Genomic DNA, 18,169 nt, shown 5'->3' with positions numbered 1-18,169 from the left:
AACTAGGTAGCTGACTCATCAATTTCAAATTAAAATTATTCCGACAAAATTGAATATAGACTATTTACAATTCTCTAATTTTTCATATAATTTTCTCTTATAAATTTTACTGGCACATTGAAATTAAATCTGATTTATTGACCTATTTAGTTCACATATAATTTTTCCTCACGCACTAAATCAATGAAATATTTCAAAGGCTTATCATTACCATTTTTTTTAACAAAATAGAGGTTCCCATTAGCCACTAGCTGATTTATTTAATTTTCCAGGAAAAATAAATCAATAAATTGCCAATAAAAACAAATGGAGGTTAGGTATGGGTTAGCTCAAATACAAAATTCAATTCCTCTATCCAGATAGAGTGATAGGATCATATCATTTTTATAAAAATTGATTTTGCTTATGTTACAAGTTTCATTAAACAAATTGTGAGGAGTAACAATAAAATTATCGAGCATGATTTTCATTAAAAATAAATAAATCCAAACACACATGATTATAATAATGTTTTTTTTTTAAAGTAATGTACTGCCCAATGTTTCATGGAATTTGAAAGCTGCAGTCTCTGTCTGTATTAACCTTTTTTCCCCTCTTACTAGCAATGACGAGTGATCAAAATGAAAGACAAGCATAGCCAAACATAGTTATTACCGATATGATATACAGTGATACCCAAAATAGGCATACGGATTCGTCCCGTGTTCAAAATGAAGAAAGAAAATGCCTTTGGTATCGAGTCAGACGCTCGCATTAGAAGACAAAGAACCTGAAATAAGTAAAAAAATTCCATCAGTCTGTATATGTACATGTGTAGGGTTTGATGTATTTATGATAGGTAGAAATATAGAATGAATCTAAGGGAATAGTGAGAGGAGGAACTGGGGAAGCTCCACGATTTCTTGAAGTCATCGACATGGAAACTTTCGATCTTTGCGGAAAAGGGCTTTGATTAGCATAAAAGAGGGATAAGATTTGGAGGGAATATATATATAATTATAATTGTTTTAGGGACCCTACAACCCACAAGTTCGATACAGCTTTAGTCCACTAGCATCATGTTTTTACATAGGATTCGAATTTGCCTCGGGTACTTAACACCAAACCACATAAATGTCTCGACATTTTTACAATTTTCTATGCATCGCCTTTTCTTGTTATTGTACCTTAAGAAGAAATTAGATTCGTAGCGAATGAATTATTTCTGTTATAATTGGATGCAGAGAAACTCGATTCATTGTTACGGAAATATATATTGGTCCTTATGTTGCCCTGTATTACCTCTAACAATAAGTATTAAGGCTGCCCAAAAAAATTTGACGAATTCCATAATACGCGGGAATCATTAGGTAAGGACTTGATCAGATAATCTAACCTGTTTAGTTATAGTAATTCTTCAAGTACCTAATTAATTATTCAAAGCTAATTAACAAGATGTTAGATTGACAATGGTAGAGTAACTAAATGGAACGATTAAGACAGGCTAATTAACTTAATTGATGACAGATTAGACTTGTGTGATTGGATAATTTGACTTAAAACAACTACATTATTTTTGTCAAATGAAACCCAATAGGATTGTTTTTACTTAGGATTCGACTTAAATCCAAAATCTGTCCTACAAAATCAATTGCCGACTTACCATAAAACCATATGTAGAATCCATTGACGGGATTTTGTCTTATTTCTCATATTCTTGTTATGATGAGTTAAAACTTAAAAATGGTCCATGAATTCTGGGATTTTCTATTTGTTTTGTTGCAAATGGATGTGTGTGTTTTTGCATGAAGAGATATGAGGGTTTTTGCACGCATGGTGTTGTGGTGTCACCTTCACATATTGGAAAATGAGATGACCCTAATCATGTGTTGAGTGGTTCACATGTGCCAAGTTCCAACACAATCATGTGCCCACGTGAATTCAAGATCTGCCTCTGGGTCAGATCCAAAAGAAGTCGTGCTAAGCCCATTTAAGTGTTGAGATATAGCTTGGGGATGACCTACATTTTTGGACACTATTCGGGCTGACCCACTTTTTCTTGCCCGCTTGGCAACAAACTCATCTAACCGATTATTAGTGTATTCTTGCTTCGGACAGACATGTGATCCAGTTGATGGACGTTTGATCAGTATTGATCAATATTTAAGAATTTGATTACTCATACTTTTGTGGTGCAGGCAACGGATTTAAACCATCCAGTGTTTAAAGGCTATTGGCCCAATCTGAGGAGGAGTATGGATTCGCTAATATTGGGCCTTTAGCCATTCTACACGATGAGGCTATTTTTGAAGAAATTATAAGTTATTTGTCCAACACGGCCCATTTGGAGAGCTTTGGTGATTTTGAAAGGGATGGTAAACCGGGCTTCCGGGGTAATCTTGAGTTTTGGGTTGAATCACGGCCTCTTTCGCGTTGAGTTTTAAAAAAAATTACTGCGAGATCGGTGACACTTGACCATACTTCGATCGAAATTCTTTCAGGTGGACGTGAAAACATTTGCTAACTGAGAAGATTCACCAGAGAAGATGATGATGGACATGATGTCGAGTCCTCACGCAGTCAAGAGAGAAGAACGATGAATAAATCGAACCAGATAATGTTGTGAAAAATAATCATCCAACATTGTTAATACTTACATGAATATCAGATCGAGATACGATGCGGCGCTATGTTGTGTTATAATACTTACAAGTACTGGTTTCGTTAGAAATTCAATAATCATAGGCATATTTGTTAATGTTTGCAACTGTATGGTCTTCCAAATAAGGATTGCGAAAATGTAGGATATGAGAGTTACTTTTGAACTCATCGAGTGTTGCTTCTCTCATATTCAATGCAAGGAAAACCATTGATCCTGAAAATGCAAGATAAGTTATTTGTTATATAACCTCGAATCTGCGAAGGTCATGTCTACAAACCTATCGAATATAGCTTGAAATCCACCATTTTAATAACCGCAAAAACCAGACACTCACATCTACTATCTAACTACTTGATAATGTGAGAAACAAATTTACTTTGGTCTCTTGGCACATAATTTTTCCAATTTACTGAAATAAATTTTAAAAGAACTAAGTTGATATATACAGTTATCTTTAATTCATGACACTACATTAAATTATATTGTTTAAACTGATTAAATTAAGTGTAATAAGGCCATTTCAAATCAACAAAATGAAAGAAAAATCACTCAAGTATATGTGTGCTTCAGACACTGGTATATATACTGACATGAGTTGTCTTGGTAATCAGAGTTGAAAGGTGAACAAGATTAACATCACATCAATCATAACATTCTTGCTTGCTTTGGTCATTGGAACAAACTTCTGAATACAATGCATTAAGATCAATAAGCAAGAAAAAGAAAGAAAGAAAGAATCCATGTGAAATATGAATGCTCCAACCGGATAATATTGTTTTGAAAAGAGGTACCAAATGAAGATCAAATTGTAATACTCCAGTAATTTGCCCATAAGGAAAAAAGAAAAGCTTTATTAAGTAGATAGTAAGTTCAAACTCAAAGGAGTAAAACCTTGAAATTGCATCTCTTTATGCATCATCTGAATCTCTTGCTAATTGAGCAATCGATTGAAAGTTCAGAAAACTAATGCCGAATGGGTTATTGCTACTTCTCTTCTGCTTTTCTTGGCTGCAAATTTGGAAAAAGAAACGATAAAAGAGATTAGTTTTCCACGGCCATGTCACACTTAGCATAAATTTATTGATTTGTGCTAAAAAAATAAAATAAATAAATGAATTTTATCCAAGAAAGGGTCGCACACCACGTGCTCACCAAATTGTCCATCAAAATCATATCAACCACGACCTATTTCCGATCCCGCTCCAAACCCAGGCATAATCTCATAAAAAAAAAAATCAGTACACAAGAACAAGTATCCCATCACCTTAATTCCAGTAAACGGTTGACTGATCTCTTCTTCGGGGACAACGACGGGCCATTTCTCACCGGCTTCGCGAAACATCTGTTCAGTCTCGAGAAACTGGCCCTTCTCGAGAATCAGGTTGCGGATTTTTTGCGCTGGAGTAGAGGTAGCTTCGAAGGACTCCTCGACGCCGTTGACGAAAGTTACTGTAATATTGGGCGGGAAATCGTCGGTGCGGCGCTTGACCTGGACCTGGCAACTTGGGTTCGATTCTTTGGCCTTGCGAGCGTTGCATTGAGCTAAGAACTCCATGCACGATGCTATGCGTGGGTCCAGTGCGTTAAACTCGATCCTCACCTTCGACAAAAATTTCAACATTTTCTTCTCTCTCCAAAGGTTCAGCAAGGAGAAGCGTCCAGAGGTCACTGAGCCAAGAACATTTGTTTGGGTTTTTTAATTAAATAAAACGGTTAATTATATATACTTTCCCAAAAATTTATCAAAACTAAAAAAATTCAACTAATTTCAAAATTACATGTGCATTTTTTAAAATTTGTATCAAATTTAAATGACATCTGTTTATCTAAAAAATATATATACACACCCATAATTTTTATTTATTATTATTATTTTTAAATCTTATCTACCTTACAATTACAACTCCGAACATTAAAGAACACGAACATTCAAAAATTATATTAAGAAAAAATACAAAAATAATATAAAAATAAAATTAAACCAAAATGAAATTTTTATTTGGTTGAGAATGTTAAGTGCAAAATAGTATGTTTTAATTAATGTATTTTAAAACTAAAATCTGAAATTTTCATAGCTAGTCAGGGACTGGGGTGAAACCCCAAATCCTTAGATTTATCATTTAATTTTTATCTTTTTTTATATATATTTTGATAAATATATTTGTTTTTTATTATTTAAATAAATAATAATAGTAGTATTAATAATGTTAAAAATTTTAAAATTCATCACTATAATAATATTATCAAAATTAAATATGAAATAATTTTGTTAAACCAAAATAAACAATAAAATATTGAAAATATTATAACTATATGATAAAAAAAACTAATAAATTTGAATGTAAAAATACTGATTTTTATTTAGAAACTCGATTTATTCATTTTAATATATATTTTATAAACATAATTGAATTTTTTTAATTAATCAAACCTGTTTTTCTAATGTGCACCACGTTATAACAAGAAACTTAAATATAAAGCCCAAAATATTCAAATTAAAAAAAATATCATATTTTAATTAAATAATAAATTTTTTTAAATAAACTGATATTTAATTACCTCTACTCGTTTACTATGGATATGTACAATTTTTTTAAAAAAAAAAAAGAGAGATAGAACACAACGATAAAGAATATACAAAACCAATAAATTTTAGTACTTCACAAAGAACATTTCTCAAGATGTTCAAAACCAAATTAGTCAGTAACCCCAGCTTAAAATATACAACAAGGTACCACAATGTTTCCCAACTTGGACTAAACAGAACTAAATAAATTCATCCACATGAATTGATTCTATTGCAACGAAGATGAAAAAATGGACAAGAAAATAAACCATCACTCGATAGATTCATGAAGATGGATGCATATTGAATGCTCAAGTACCAGTAATCTCTCTGTCAATTTTAACCCTCTTGGCACTTTGAACCTCTGGAACACCACCAATCCTTTGTTGGGACGACACATCGTGCTGATATGGGCAATTAGCTCCATTCCTGCAACCCCTTGCGCTGTTAAAAAAGATGCAAGGCTTCATTATTTTTTGTTTCGAGTCTTTTAATTTTGCCGCATGCATCGGCTCTTGACTTGTCCCCAGTGGTTGGATGCTTTGATTTGCGAATTGAGGCAAACTTTCCCGTCTTTCTTCTCCATGTTGCTGAATGAGGCTCTTGTAATAACTAGCGTCCTTCACCAATGGAACTCCCGGCGAAGGTGCTGACATTATTACATCAGGTAAAGAAGGCCGTACATTCCTGATCGGGGGGTAAAAAGGTATACTCGCTGTAGCCATTGAAGGGGAGATGATTTCTGGTCTTGAAAGGTGAGTACTTGCTGTAGCAATTGAAGGGGAGATGATTTCTGGTCTTGAAAGGTGAGTAGAAAGTGGTTCTCTTCTGTCGGTGGCAAAGTCGACAGAATCAAATGAATTCTTGGGTGGAGACCTTAAATTGGGTGTGTACTGTGTACTGGTAGATGGCCTATTATGCACTCCAATGGATGGCACATTCTGTAGGCTGTATGATGGCAAATTGGATGTATGAGATGACGGCATAAGTTGTGTACTGGATGTTGTACCAGGTTGTCCTCCGATGATTGGCTGACCCTGAAACTTGGAGGAAGGCATGTTAAGCATTCCAGATGATGGCGTATTCTGCGAGCTGAAATATGTAGCATGGTTTGTCAAGAGTTGCTCGACCGTTTTTGGATTGCTGAGAATTTTCAGAAGTAAATCCCGATCGATCAGATTATGCTGATCTCCATTTGACAAGATCGAAGTCAAGGCAGCCTGTGCAGCAGAGACGACATCGGGCTCGACATCTGTAGATAAAATTCCATTTGTGGCACTGCCATGAGATGAAATTGATGAATGGGACGGGTGCTGGGGTTGTGAACTTGTGAGGTTGGTGGTGGTGGCCTCAGAGGTAAATGTTGTGTTATCCAATGCAGCCTCCTCTTCTTCAATTGGTGTGATAGGAACCACAGGAGTGTTTTGATCATTGACAATTGAGTCTTCAGCACACATTAATGCGGAAGGGCTGATGAAAGATAGAAACTTAATGATTCATGCACAAAACAAAGGAACATGGAAGCATGAAAGATCAATTATCGACTATTACCGTACTTTGGAGGAATAGCTGACAGGCGTGGATATACGGCTTCTAGAACTCTCATTTCTCGTTGATTCTGTGCTTCAATTTCTGTGCTCTCTTCCCCTGCAACCACTGCCCATTCACTATTCACTTCAAACTGCGAAGAATAGAAATGTGAGATTCAGAAGAATACAATACTTCCACATCCCTGGCACACATGAGCACTACTCACATGCAAAAGCTCAATTTTTCCAGTGACCATCGACAATGAAAGAACACAAGTGCGATTTACTTATTCTCTCTCTCCTCAACGATGCTCACTTGACGAGAGGGTTGATGGTTGCATTGATGAATCAAGGCTTAGGAAGTCAACTATGGTCTTATTATGACACTGTAAACACAAAATATACACTTTGAATCCAAATTCAACTCTGAAATCACAACACATTTAAGATTTAGGATTGAAATCCGGACTAATAAATACAATATATTCCACAAGCCAACACCATATCACTATAGTGCGAAACTATACAGGAAATCACATGGAGGATTTGATATTCTCTTAAAGATGATCCTAAGTTAGAGAATCCCAGCTTCACCCCTGCCAAGTCAAATTATAACAGAACAAATAGCTCTTGAGGAACATGAAAATGAGTATCTACATCCTTAAGGATAATGGTTTAGCAAATATATGGAGAAAGAAGACAAAAATGGTAGACTTACTCTTGGAGGCCATCTCCACGTAACTAGGGGTGCTTGAGACAGATTAAATCTCCAAAGATTTGCATGCTGGATACCTTCAAAGCCTGGAGGTAAATTGTAATCAGTTCCTGTATCCCCAGACTGGTCTGGCCACTGTGTCTTTGCCTGGAGGTGATCTTGTGTTCCCAATCCCACTTGCGAGGGAGATTCTTCGGACAAAAACAACCTTACCTACCAAAAGGACGGCACAAATCTATTACATAGCAATTTAGGGTGAGATTAGTAAACCTGTAACTCAACTACTACTATAATGGACAAAGTTATTTAACAGGACTTGATTGGAATTTTTTGCCTGTGAACGCCTAGGGTATTTGTACAATTTTTCTTTTATCAGTGTATTCATTTCACTGGTGGAAAAAAACAATGAAAAGCTCAATAATAAAAAAATTGGACGCAAACTCTACAAGCTACTTCAACAATGAGAAGATAGAGTAGAAACTACTAGTTTTACCAGAGAAAACAACTGTAGACCTACAATAAGCACACAAAGTTGCATCAGATACAACGACCAAGGGCAAATATGCATGTTCCAACAAAGTGGACAACAAAACAAATCACGTCATTGAAAGTCCAATTGAGTCTACGCTCCAATCTGGGACACACTTTCCGCACCTTCCCACACACATAGAACCAACAACACAGAATTTCATACATAATTGATGGAAGACAATACAAAATATCACAAATGAATGCATGAGAATAGCACATTCGCTAGGAAATGCATATGAAGTAAGGATTCAACTAACTATAAAGACTACACATCACAGTGATATCACAAGTGAGAGAAAGATCTCACTCTCTCTTAGAGGCGCACAATTATCGTCTATGTCACTAGCCATGCAGGAGATGCTGGAGCGAGACACCAATTTGACTCCAACTAAATTTGAGCAGGGGAATCGATATGCTTTTTCCAGGATGAAATGATTGGAAATTGCAAATGTGGCATAAATCCAGAATACAGCAACGAATGAAACAGCCAAAAGGAAAGAACTCTCAAAGGCAATCGTGAATCAAGTGGATGTGAGTATAGGAACATAGGGGGCTAAATTGATAATATTTTTACTATACATCTCTCATAGAGGAGTGCGTTACATTATCTCTTTCATTGTCCGAAAAGATTGATGTAATCTATAGCTGATTAGTCATTCGTGAAAGTCCAATTGAGTCTACGCTCCAATCTGGGACACACTTTCCGCACCTTCCCACACACATAGAACCAACAACACAGAATTTCATACATAATTGATGGAAGACAATACAAAATATCACAAATGAATGCATGAGAATAGCACATTCGCTAGGAAATGCATATGAAGTAAGGATTCAACTAACTATAAAGACTACACATCACAGTGATATCACAAGTGAGAGAAAGATCTCACTCTCTCTTAGAGGCGCACAATTATCGTCTATGTCACTAGCCATGCAGGAGATGCTGGAGCGAGACACCAATTTGACTCCAACTAAATTTGAGCAGGGGAATCGATATGCTTTTTCCAGGATGAAATGATTGGAAATTGCAAATGTGGCATAAATCCAGAATACAGCAACGAATGAAACAGCCAAAAGGAAAGAACTCTCAAAGGCAATCGTGAATCAAGTGGATGTGAGTATAGGAACATAGGGGGCTAAATTGATAATATTTTTACTATACATCTCTCATAGAGGAGTGCGTTACATTATCTCTTTCATTGTCCGAAAAGATTGATGTAATCTATAGCTGATTAGTCATTCGTAAACCAATACTTAGTATAATGTTTCAACGAAAACAAGACAGCAATTAGCCATTAATATACCTGGTGTGCCCCCCAGGAACTGAGCTCAATCAACACATGTACTAACCAGCACAATTTATTAGTGCATTTCTTTCATTTGTCAATCTCAAAATTTGATATAAAAAGCGAAACAAGGCATAACAATCTGGAGTCGGTAATGAAACAGCCAATCAACCTTCCTAGATACTTGAAATTAGTTTGTTAATCTTGCAGCCAAAATTGGCAGTAACAAAATGCCTTCTTTTTAATAAGTATCTCAGAAGAGTTTTTTGTCATCCCAACTATTTTCAACTCATATTTGATGATGTACTAAAATTTTAAGAACGATATTGCAATAATTAGCTACACTGAATCCTATATATAAACATCACGTAATCATTAACAAACATTTAAGGAAATAAATGTACTCGTATCAATACTTGATAATGATAATGAATCGATGATGAATGGAACTTGTACATTTCACTTTCAGGCCATTTCAGCAAGAATGTCCCCTTTATTTCCAAAGTTTCGTTTAGTTAAGATACGAATCGAAATAAAATTTAATCCATGAAGTTCTCTTTAATAATGTCCCAATCAAATAGTTAAGCAAATTGTTGAAATTAACATTTTATCCAGTTAATGTCCGTCACGGAACAACAGAATATACAGACTATCTATAATTATTTTCGATCAACCTTTAATTAGATTTTTAAAGTTTCAGAAACGTCAATCCTTAGTTCCTTACCCCTTTTGGATAAAAATACCATAAAATTTAGTTAAAACAATCATTCAACAAGACGAAGTAACTGAAAAATCTTCACAAGATTTACCTGACAAAGATTAACATCTGAAGCCCAAGAGACCCTTTTCGATTTCTGCGATCCTCCCATTTTTTTTTCACAAATAAATTAATTGGATTTGAAATATATATTGATGTCTTTTAAAAATTCAATCGCTTTTTGCAATCAAAACCCAACTTCCGATTTAGCAATCACTTATACAAGACAGATTTACGATTAAATTTAATCGATTTCTTTTCAATTTTGTACAACCATACATTGACACAGAAATACAAAGAAGAGAAATAGAGACGACGGGGAGAGTGAAAATACAAAGAAACCCTAGATCCTCTAATCTACTTTTTCTCCTTTTTGCCATTTTGCCGTCATTTTAACACGCCATCGTCCTTGCGTGTCGTTTATATAGTTGTCATTTATTTGTAAGACACGCTCCAGTAGGGCGCGTGATAACCTGGGGAAAAACTTCTTTTGAATTTTTTTTTTCTTTCTTTTATTGTAACTTGAAACGGATACACATGTTTGGTTGGTTCGATGAATGATAAATAATACTAGTTACTATGCACACGCGATGCGTGTGTAGAATCTTTTTTATTATTATCGATGGACTAAAGTGAAATTTGAAAAAATATGGAGGGATTAAATTGATATTTGAATGGTTGAAAAAATAAATAAATAAAAGTGTTTGTTGAAATTTAAAAAAAAAACAAAACAAAAGTAAGGGTAAAATGGGAAAAAAAAGTTGGTGTCCTCTTTAGGTAGTTAGTATAATGCCCTCACACTTAATAAATAGTATAGATAATTAAAGACATGAAGGATAAGAAAATTGATTTTCATACTTCCCATCAAACGTACATCCATTATTTTTTATTTATTCAACCCCAAATAAAAAATAATTAAAAATTTGTAAGATTTCTCATCACGAATATTTGATATTTTTCAAGATGAAAAATTTAAACTTTAGAATAAAAATATTTTATTTAAAATAGCAGTACTATGACCATGTTAGCTTATAACCAAATAATATTTACGATTAAAAATAACTTAGGATTGTTTATAAATATGTTCGAGTGGATAGAGTAATGAATATTTAGTCAATAATTAGGATTTTAATTCTCTTCTACCAACACCTTCTTGAACTAACTTGTTACATATGTTTTTTCATTGTGATTTACCTCGATGTATTCAAAAACAGATCGGATCGACTGATTCGACCGAGAGCTAGTAACTGATCACTTTTTTTGGTCCGAATCACACTTAAAAATAGTTCAACGGTCAAATCAATCAAAATCAATAAAAACATTCGAGAACCGACGAACCAGTTCACTATTTTTTTAGTTTTAAAGATTTTTTTAGAATTTAATTGTTTCTCATATTTAAAACTTAAATTTTATTTTGTATATATATAAATAAATATAAATATATATATATATATATATATATATATATATTATATTTGTTATTATATAATATAATATTTTTATGATCCGAATGTCATGTTGAACAATTATTTTAAGATATTCGGTTCAACCATCGGTCCATTACAAAAATATTGGTTTACCTGACTAGTGTATTTACAAATTATTATGTTAGTCCAATTATTTATCTAATGCACACCAAAAAATAGTGGTTGTGGATTTTACATTATCAAAAAAAAAAAAAAAAAAAAAAAAAAATAATAATAATAATAATAATAATTGAGAGCTCTGAAGATGTATAATTTGACGGAGAATCGTTCAAGTTATCTTATTAGACCTTATAAATATATAAAGTAAATGATTTTTTTTAAAAAAAAAGTAAATATAAATATTTTTATATCTAAGCATAACAACTAATTTTTTCTTTAAAATATAAAAGTAATATTTTTTCTTCAATGTCTACCATTATTGATATCATTAATCAAATTCCGATTTTTAATTAATAATCTATCTATATTTTTTCGAAAACATACTTAAAACTTTTTCAACCAAATTAGTTGATGAAATTATTATTTCTTTTCATTTTTTGTTTAATATCAGTAGACATTAATCGCATGTCTACAAGCGAAACATGTAAGATCTATGAAAATAAAAAGATCGCAAATTATTATTAAATAATTGAAGTTCATTTCTAGAGATGTGAGATGTCTAACCAAATCTGCAAAATCATGTAAGCGGGTATAATTAAAATACTGTAACAAAGTTAAACATGCTGATGTTTTGGCGATATTTCATGTATATTTCAAGTTTTAAGTCAATACAAGACATCTAAAAGCCATTAGCTATTGGGAGCCAAACACAAGTTAAAATACAATCAAGCTTTTGGGAGAAACAAGCCACTCTCAGACAGATACAAAGGGCAAAAAAATTAAAAAAACAAATAACAATATCATAACTGGTGAGTAGTAAATTACATGCCCTCTCAGAAGCTCTATATATCTCCAACCGGGAAAAGAAAAAGAAAATAATATGATACCAATGCATCATCTTTCCTCCATCGAGAAGCCAGTGTGCGTAATACCATCTCAGATTTACACGGTGTAACCGAGATTCTGATTACCTCCTCCATTTGCGGTCTGAAACGATTAGGACGAGCAGTAAGCAGATAGGGTGGATACCAAAAGATGTAAATTTTGGATGCAAACAGATCAATGTCACTAATCAGCAATACAACGATCTTGGATGCTTAAAACTTTAATTTCAATATGGGTGAGATGCAAATGAGATTCCAAACTGACTAAAGCTTATGAGACATCGAACAATAAATCTATGGCCGCACTATAACCAACTCCAGCTCTACACAAGAACCTCAAAATTTAGGTACCCGGAGTAACAATTAGGAAACAATTGCGCAGTATTGAGCGGTGGGCTCCGCAGTGGACATACAACGCAGTCTGCGTGACTCAAGAAGACGACCACAGTAAATGAAGGTGATAGTGTTCACAATCTAAATGATATTTATGATAATGGTGCAACTCACTGCCTTTGAGGCTTACAGACATGGATGACATTAACATTACACAATTGATTCCCAGTAAATTAACGGAGAGGTAAAGTCTGGTTATCTAAGGTTCATCGATTCATGTAGACAACACAGAGGTAATTTATGTAAACGTGATGGAAATTATGATGGATTGAAATGCACCCTAGATGGGCCTCATTTTAATCTAAATTTCACATCCATTCTCAAATCCCTATAATAGTAACAAACAAAAGAGTTTAAACTGAAATCAATTAATTTGAAATTCCCTTCTGCGAAAAGCATCCAAACTAACTACATTGAAATCCTGTGTCGAAGTGACTCAATATAAATGCACCTCCCTCAGTTTGCAATTTGAATAAAATATTTTGATTGAATGAAAGTGTTTCATGTAAGGATTTCAAATGACACTAAAGTTGGATGGATATAATGATATAAAATCCATTACGTCGTGAATGCAAGAAAATAAATGGAGGAATAGATTTGAAATCTACCCAAATCAAAATCATCTAAACAAATAATATGTATTAAAAATATTTCATATCCTTCAACACAAGCTCGCTTAGACACAATAAAATTTAGACGATACCTTGAGGAGAATGAGTTCCATTTCCCTTAGCATTCTGCTGTGCCTGAGACAAAGAACGCTGAATACAAGGAGATCCTTGCCTTCCATTTGAACCAGGTAGAGATTCTCTCTTTTTTATGTAGATATCCTTCTCATGCACGTCAGGACTAGATCGTGGAGAGCCACTTGATATAGCTTTGGCTCTTGCAGATTCAGTTGCTTGCATGTAGCTTGGGAGAGAGTTACTGCTACTACTATCTCTTGGTTCTTGATCTGCATTATCGGGTTTTGCCGAACCAAAAGAGTTCCGCCTTTTTACAGATTTGTGCTCCTTCGGTAACTGCTCCATGCTACTTCTTGAAGACGCATCCTGATTGGAGTTCAGAAGGGATTTTTTATCAGCTGACGAGGACTTATTTTTACGACTTGACTCACTTTTTTCACCTCTTTTTTTCTTCGTTCTCGAAGAAACCAAGGGAGAAGGTGTTGCTTGAGATTCAGTGACAGTTGTATGGCTTCTTGGAGATACTTCAGGGGATTGCTTGTGTCCCAGGTGGCTTGCTTCAGAACCCAGCTCCAGCTGCAGGTCGCTTGGATCTGGTTCTGGCTTCTTGTTTACTGGTGGTGAGTCTGTGAGAATCCCGGAAATATCACATTCAACAATAGCTGGGTTTCCACTATCATCCCTAGGAAAATGATTCATATTTTTGTGTGATTGATCAGGTCCTAGAATGCTGGATGTCCCATCGATGTCAAGTACAAAATTTTCTCCACTTGTAGAATGGTCAGACTCATCAGCATTTTTTGGGTTCTGTTCAATGTCATTGACTCCAACCTCTGACCTATCAGGCGAATCGAGGGTCGATGAAATAGAAAGTTCGGTCCCACATTCAGAGCCACCTATTTGAACAGCTGGAGCATTGGAAATTGGATTTTCTGATGATTCCATCTCCTGAGACCTAAATGGTTGTTGATCAGTAGAAGTAGAAACCTTTTTTAGGTCGGACTCGATACCATGATCTGGGATGAATGAAGCCTCTAGCTTAGCATTATTGGCAGCTGAACTCAGTTCTTCAAATTTTGACTGGGCAGCAAGAAAAGCAGGATTACTTGCCTTCCTTGATAATTTCTGAGTCTCAAATTCAGGTTGCTCAGAGGGTAAATTTTTCACATCTGGTAAGTCAATTTCATACACTGTTTCCTCCTTATCAGGGAGAGATATTGCTTCCACCTTCAAATTCAAGTCTGTTTCTTTTATCTCATCCGAAGCAGGTACTGATTTTGTTTCAGCCTCCAAACTTATATCTGTTTCTGTTACAGCGTGTGTCAAATCTGATTTGTCAATGTTCTGTAGGTCAGGATGACTGGAGGAAGGCGAGATTGATTTGCACACTTGGAGATCTACGTGGCCTTCCTCGCAACTGATTAAATTGTCGTCATTTACAGACGCTTCGACTAATGATCTCACCCCAGATACGTTCGTTTGCTCGGGATAGTAATCAGATGGAACTACAGAGTCCACTTTTCCTTCAGAGTTTTCAAGGTTATTCTTCTCTAGCAGCTCTGCAGCTAATCCAGATTCCTGTACCTCGGCATTGCTCATCGAAACTGACATCCATCTTTCCAGCCATTTCCAGGCGGAGTCTGATCTCGAGGGGTCACACTTGATGTTGATAGATTTAGACTTAGGTGTTGATTCCATCAGCTAACATTAAAATCCGGAACACACATCAGGGTCCATATACATAAATGTCTGTAGCATAGATGAAAAAAAAATCCAAAATATTGAAGTGTGTCCATGTTCATTTAAATACCTGACGGGCAAATCCATTGCTAAGTAGTTTCTCGATGGAAATATAAGTGTGTGAAACATTTGATTTTGCTTCTCTTTCGCTCTGAAATTAAGAGAACGTAGCACTATCAAAAAAGTTACGGATAATATAGTTGTATCTTCCAAGGAAAAAAAAAGAAGAAAGGGACATTAAATGACAGTTATTTGGTTCTCCTTCTGCGGTGTATCAGAAAATATGACTCAATTCCATAGGAAACATGAATCTAGTTTGATAGAGAGGGTGGTGAGACTTAAATTCCTGATACAAATCTCATCTCTGAAAATATAGAATTTAATTTAAAAGACAATTTGCATGACTATAAACAATTGAACTCTCATCATACAAAATCAATACACTTGCTCATCTGCCTTGGGACATGCAGAATATCACTGAGTCACTGCACAATCACCGCAACTTAAAATTGGGGGTTTACAAGCATTTAGGATTGTCCGAAGTAACAACGTGAAACCAAAGAACAAAATACTATTGCGGCAGAGGTTTTTTGAAAGCGATACTGACAAAATAAAAAACAAATTATGTGTCACTACCAGATTGGGATTATCCTTTCCTCCGCTTGCCTTTTGCTTCTCAAAATCACCTGATTCTTCAGCAAGTAGGCGAGCATGGCGAGCTCGAACAAGAGCTTGCATTTTGACAATTGCCTGAACACACCTAAGAGTTCCCACAGCATACCTTCGAACTAAATGTCCCCGTATAGCTGCTTGCAATTTTATAATGTTCTTCTGCTTTGATAGCAGTCTTTGAGCCTAGCAAGTGATAACAAGAAGAGGATATAATATTGCCCAACAGACTTGAAAGATAAGAATTATAACACGGTAAGTAGGCACACCAGAGATCGTCTGATAGCAGCCTGGATTACAATTATACTGGACTCATCATAGGTTGTATCAGCACTAGAGTCAGAGTCATCCAGGTTATCAGGTATGGTGTCTGATAACTTTATGTTTGGTTGAGCAGACAACTCAGTCTTCTCTTCTTTCCATTGAATTGCAGAGGACTTCTCTGGATTAGTCAAGTTAGACTGCATAAGGAAGTTGACATCTGCAGATTCTGGACTTTCCTTTTTCACAGATGAAGGAGCTTCTGAGATGATGGTGTTACTCAATACTCGATGTCTAGCAGATCTCTTTCGGAAACTCCACCCACGCCTCTCATTTGAACTATTGCTCTGAAATATTCAGAAGTTTGTAACCACTGTCTCATTTAGAAAGTGAAAAACAAAAATGAACATGAACTAGCTAACCAAATTTAAAAAATACATATGAAAAGAAGCAAATATCTTACACTCAACAACCGTAGTTTTTTCTCACCAAAATTTACATAAATGATAAACCCAGTTTGGTGAAACAATTACGCTATTCAATAACAAAAATATTCATTATTGACTGAAATATCATCAAGACACACTTAGGCGGCCACGGGTCCTTGTTCCAGCAGCAACAGCCAGCTGCATTTTCTACACAACTGAGATTCACAGTCTTAGGTTGCGTTTGGATCAAAATATTTGAGTAGATTTGATCCAAATGCAACAATAAATTTAAGTGGGACGAGGTGTGATTAATAGAAGAAGAATTACACGAAGCATTCAATTTTTGGAAATAGACCAACAAGAGTTTCCACATTGTAAAGACGCATGTCCGATCATATGCAGTCACAATTTCACCTCTTAAAAAAAAAGACATCAGTGACCATAATATCATCGACCATCACGTGTACACAAAAAAAAAACAAGATCAAACCAAAAACTCGTCAATTCCGGTAATGCAAATCGTTACTCGATGTTTCAATCGACTATAATAACAAACAGAGTAATTGAGCTAGCGCAATCCGTTCACAGCGTTGAATAATACCAAAATCAAAGTCCAGCTCAGGAAAAACATCTAAGAGCCAGTTTCACAGATCCTAGTACCCTACCATAGATTCGAGCATCGAACAGTCAACCGATCAAGCAGAGAAGCTTCTCCACATATAATACAAACCAAAAAAGGCATCGAATCAAGTCAAAACAAATCCAAGAATATGTAACTAACCGGACGAACAAATAACATCAAGAGCAAAAACGAACTCGAAAACTCAAATTATAAACATAAAAACACTAAGATTCTACAAAAACAGCAGATTCAAACAACATATGAACAGATACACACTTCCGGTGCTTGGAAATCCTCGTGATCGACTGAATCACTTCCGCAGGAAATTATCTTAAAGCACGCTCCACTTGATTTTACCATTATCGCTCAAAAAAATTCAAAGAACCACTCTATCTCTCTCTAGAATTTTGATTTTCTCTCTTTTTACAGTGAAACATATGTAGTACTTTATCAGACGTTTATTTTGGAAATTGAACCGGATAAATAATAATCTACTAATTATAATAAATAAATAAATAAAGTGAAGGTAGGCGGACGTCAATTTCTATCCTTAAATCTGGTATATTCGAGGGTTTGGATTCCGTGTTAAGGTGCAGGAGGCGGGGGAGTTCCGTTTCCTTTTTCTAAAAGAGGTTCTTCCTTCTTTTTGGATGGTACCACGTTATATCCGTTGGAGAGTGACGTGGATATATTTCTCTATTTTTTTGTCATTTTATTTTGATGTTTTGACAGTGAAAGATCGTAGGGTCACGAGATACATGACAAATGTGTATGTATTTATTGAGATTTAGATGCACAAGTCGCTCTCCCAACCATTTTATGCGTTTCTTTATTAAATAAATATATTTATTTGAAAAAAAAAACATATTAGA

General features: G+C 34.9%; 3 protein-coding genes and 1 long non-coding RNA gene across 9 annotated transcripts; all 4 read right to left on the bottom strand.

The window, feature by feature from the left end:
* Positions 1–531: 531 nt before the first annotated feature.
* LOC140817501 (uncharacterized) lies at positions 532–946 on the bottom strand. Its single transcript, XR_012114780.1, has 2 exons — positions 883–946; positions 532–769 (listed from the first exon to the last, which is right to left on the bottom strand). It is a non-coding gene; the product is annotated as an uncharacterized lncRNA (long non-coding RNA).
* Positions 947–2,580: 1,634 nt separating this feature from the next.
* On the bottom strand, positions 2,581–4,352 carry LOC140816558 (uncharacterized). Of its 2 annotated transcripts, XR_012114603.1 has the most exons (3): positions 3,906–4,352; positions 3,533–3,649; positions 2,581–2,854 (listed from the first exon to the last, which is right to left on the bottom strand). XR_012114603.1 is itself a non-coding variant. In XM_073175904.1 (2 exons), the coding sequence occupies exons 1-2, from the start codon at positions 4,260–4,262 to the stop codon at positions 3,626–3,628; spliced, it is 381 nt and encodes a 126-aa protein (XP_073032005.1). In that variant the 5' UTR covers positions 4,263–4,352; the 3' UTR covers positions 3,255–3,625. The 2 variants fall into 2 exon arrangements, 1 of the variants encoding a protein (XP_073032005.1); XM_073175904.1 differs by lacking the exon at positions 2,581–2,854 and having other exon boundaries at positions 3,255–3,649.
* Positions 4,353–5,267: 915 nt separating this feature from the next.
* On the bottom strand, positions 5,268–10,440 carry LOC140816169 (zinc finger CCCH domain-containing protein 6-like). Of its 4 annotated transcripts, none has more exons than XM_073175247.1 (4): positions 10,081–10,440; positions 7,455–7,664; positions 6,764–6,888; positions 5,268–6,677 (listed from the first exon to the last, which is right to left on the bottom strand). In XM_073175247.1, exons 1-4 carry the CDS (start codon positions 10,138–10,140, stop codon positions 5,519–5,521), a joined length of 1,554 nt encoding a protein of 517 aa, XP_073031348.1. In that variant the 5' UTR covers positions 10,141–10,440; the 3' UTR covers positions 5,268–5,518. The 4 variants fall into 4 exon arrangements, with proteins under 4 accessions (XP_073031348.1, XP_073031349.1, XP_073031350.1 ...); XM_073175248.1 differs by having other exon boundaries at positions 6,764–6,863; XM_073175249.1 differs by lacking the exon at positions 10,081–10,440 and adding an exon at positions 8,290–8,639 and having other exon boundaries at positions 6,764–6,863.
* Positions 10,441–12,228: 1,788 nt separating this feature from the next.
* On the bottom strand, positions 12,229–17,776 carry LOC140817110 (protein IQ-DOMAIN 32). 2 transcript variants are annotated; one of them, XM_073176701.1, is made up of 6 exons: positions 17,574–17,776; positions 16,256–16,594; positions 15,951–16,172; positions 15,388–15,468; positions 13,595–15,278; positions 12,229–12,601 (listed from the first exon to the last, which is right to left on the bottom strand). In XM_073176701.1, the coding sequence occupies exons 1-6, from the start codon at positions 17,655–17,657 to the stop codon at positions 12,582–12,584; spliced, it is 2,430 nt and encodes an 809-aa protein (XP_073032802.1). In that variant the 5' UTR covers positions 17,658–17,776; the 3' UTR covers positions 12,229–12,581. The 2 variants fall into 2 exon arrangements, with proteins under 2 accessions (XP_073032802.1, XP_073032803.1); XM_073176702.1 differs by having other exon boundaries at positions 15,954–16,172.
* Between the last annotated feature and the right edge of the window lie 393 nt (positions 17,777–18,169).

This window comes from Primulina eburnea, chromosome 16 (genome assembly GCF_022965805.1).
Source record: "Primulina eburnea isolate SZY01 chromosome 16, ASM2296580v1, whole genome shotgun sequence".
In the NCBI taxonomy this organism is placed as follows: Eukaryota; Viridiplantae; Streptophyta; class Magnoliopsida; order Lamiales; family Gesneriaceae; genus Primulina; species Primulina eburnea.
This window is presented reverse-complemented; position numbering and strand designations above follow the sequence as displayed.

Coding starts and splice junctions, on each gene's coding strand:
- LOC140816558 (XM_073175904.1), bottom strand. CDS start 4,262: ATGTTGAAATTTTTGTCGAAGGTGAGGATCGAGTTTAACGCACTGGAC. Junction 3,650..3,905: donor AACCGTTTACTGGAATTAAG/GTGATGGGATAC, acceptor CCAAATTTGCAG/CCAAGAAAAGCAGAAGAGAA.
- LOC140816169 (XM_073175247.1), bottom strand. CDS start 10,140: ATGGGAGGATCGCAGAAATCGAAAAGGGTCTCTTGGGCTTCAGATGTT. Junction 6,889..7,454: donor CGTGGAGATGGCCTCCAAGA/GTAAGTCTACCA, acceptor TATTCTTCGCAG/TTTGAAGTGAATAGTGAATG. Junction 6,678..6,763: donor CTGTCAGCTATTCCTCCAAA/GTACGGTAATAG, acceptor ATCTTTCATCAG/CCCTTCCGCATTAATGTGTG.
- LOC140817110 (XM_073176701.1), bottom strand. CDS start 17,657: ATGGTAAAATCAAGTGGAGCGTGCTTTAAGATAATTTCCTGCGGAAGT. Junction 16,173..16,255: donor CTGCTATCAGACGATCTCTG/GTGTGCCTACTT, acceptor ATCACTTGCTAG/GCTCAAAGACTGCTATCAAA. Junction 15,279..15,387: donor GCAATGGATTTGCCCGTCAG/GTATTTAAATGA, acceptor TTTTAATGTTAG/CTGATGGAATCAACACCTAA.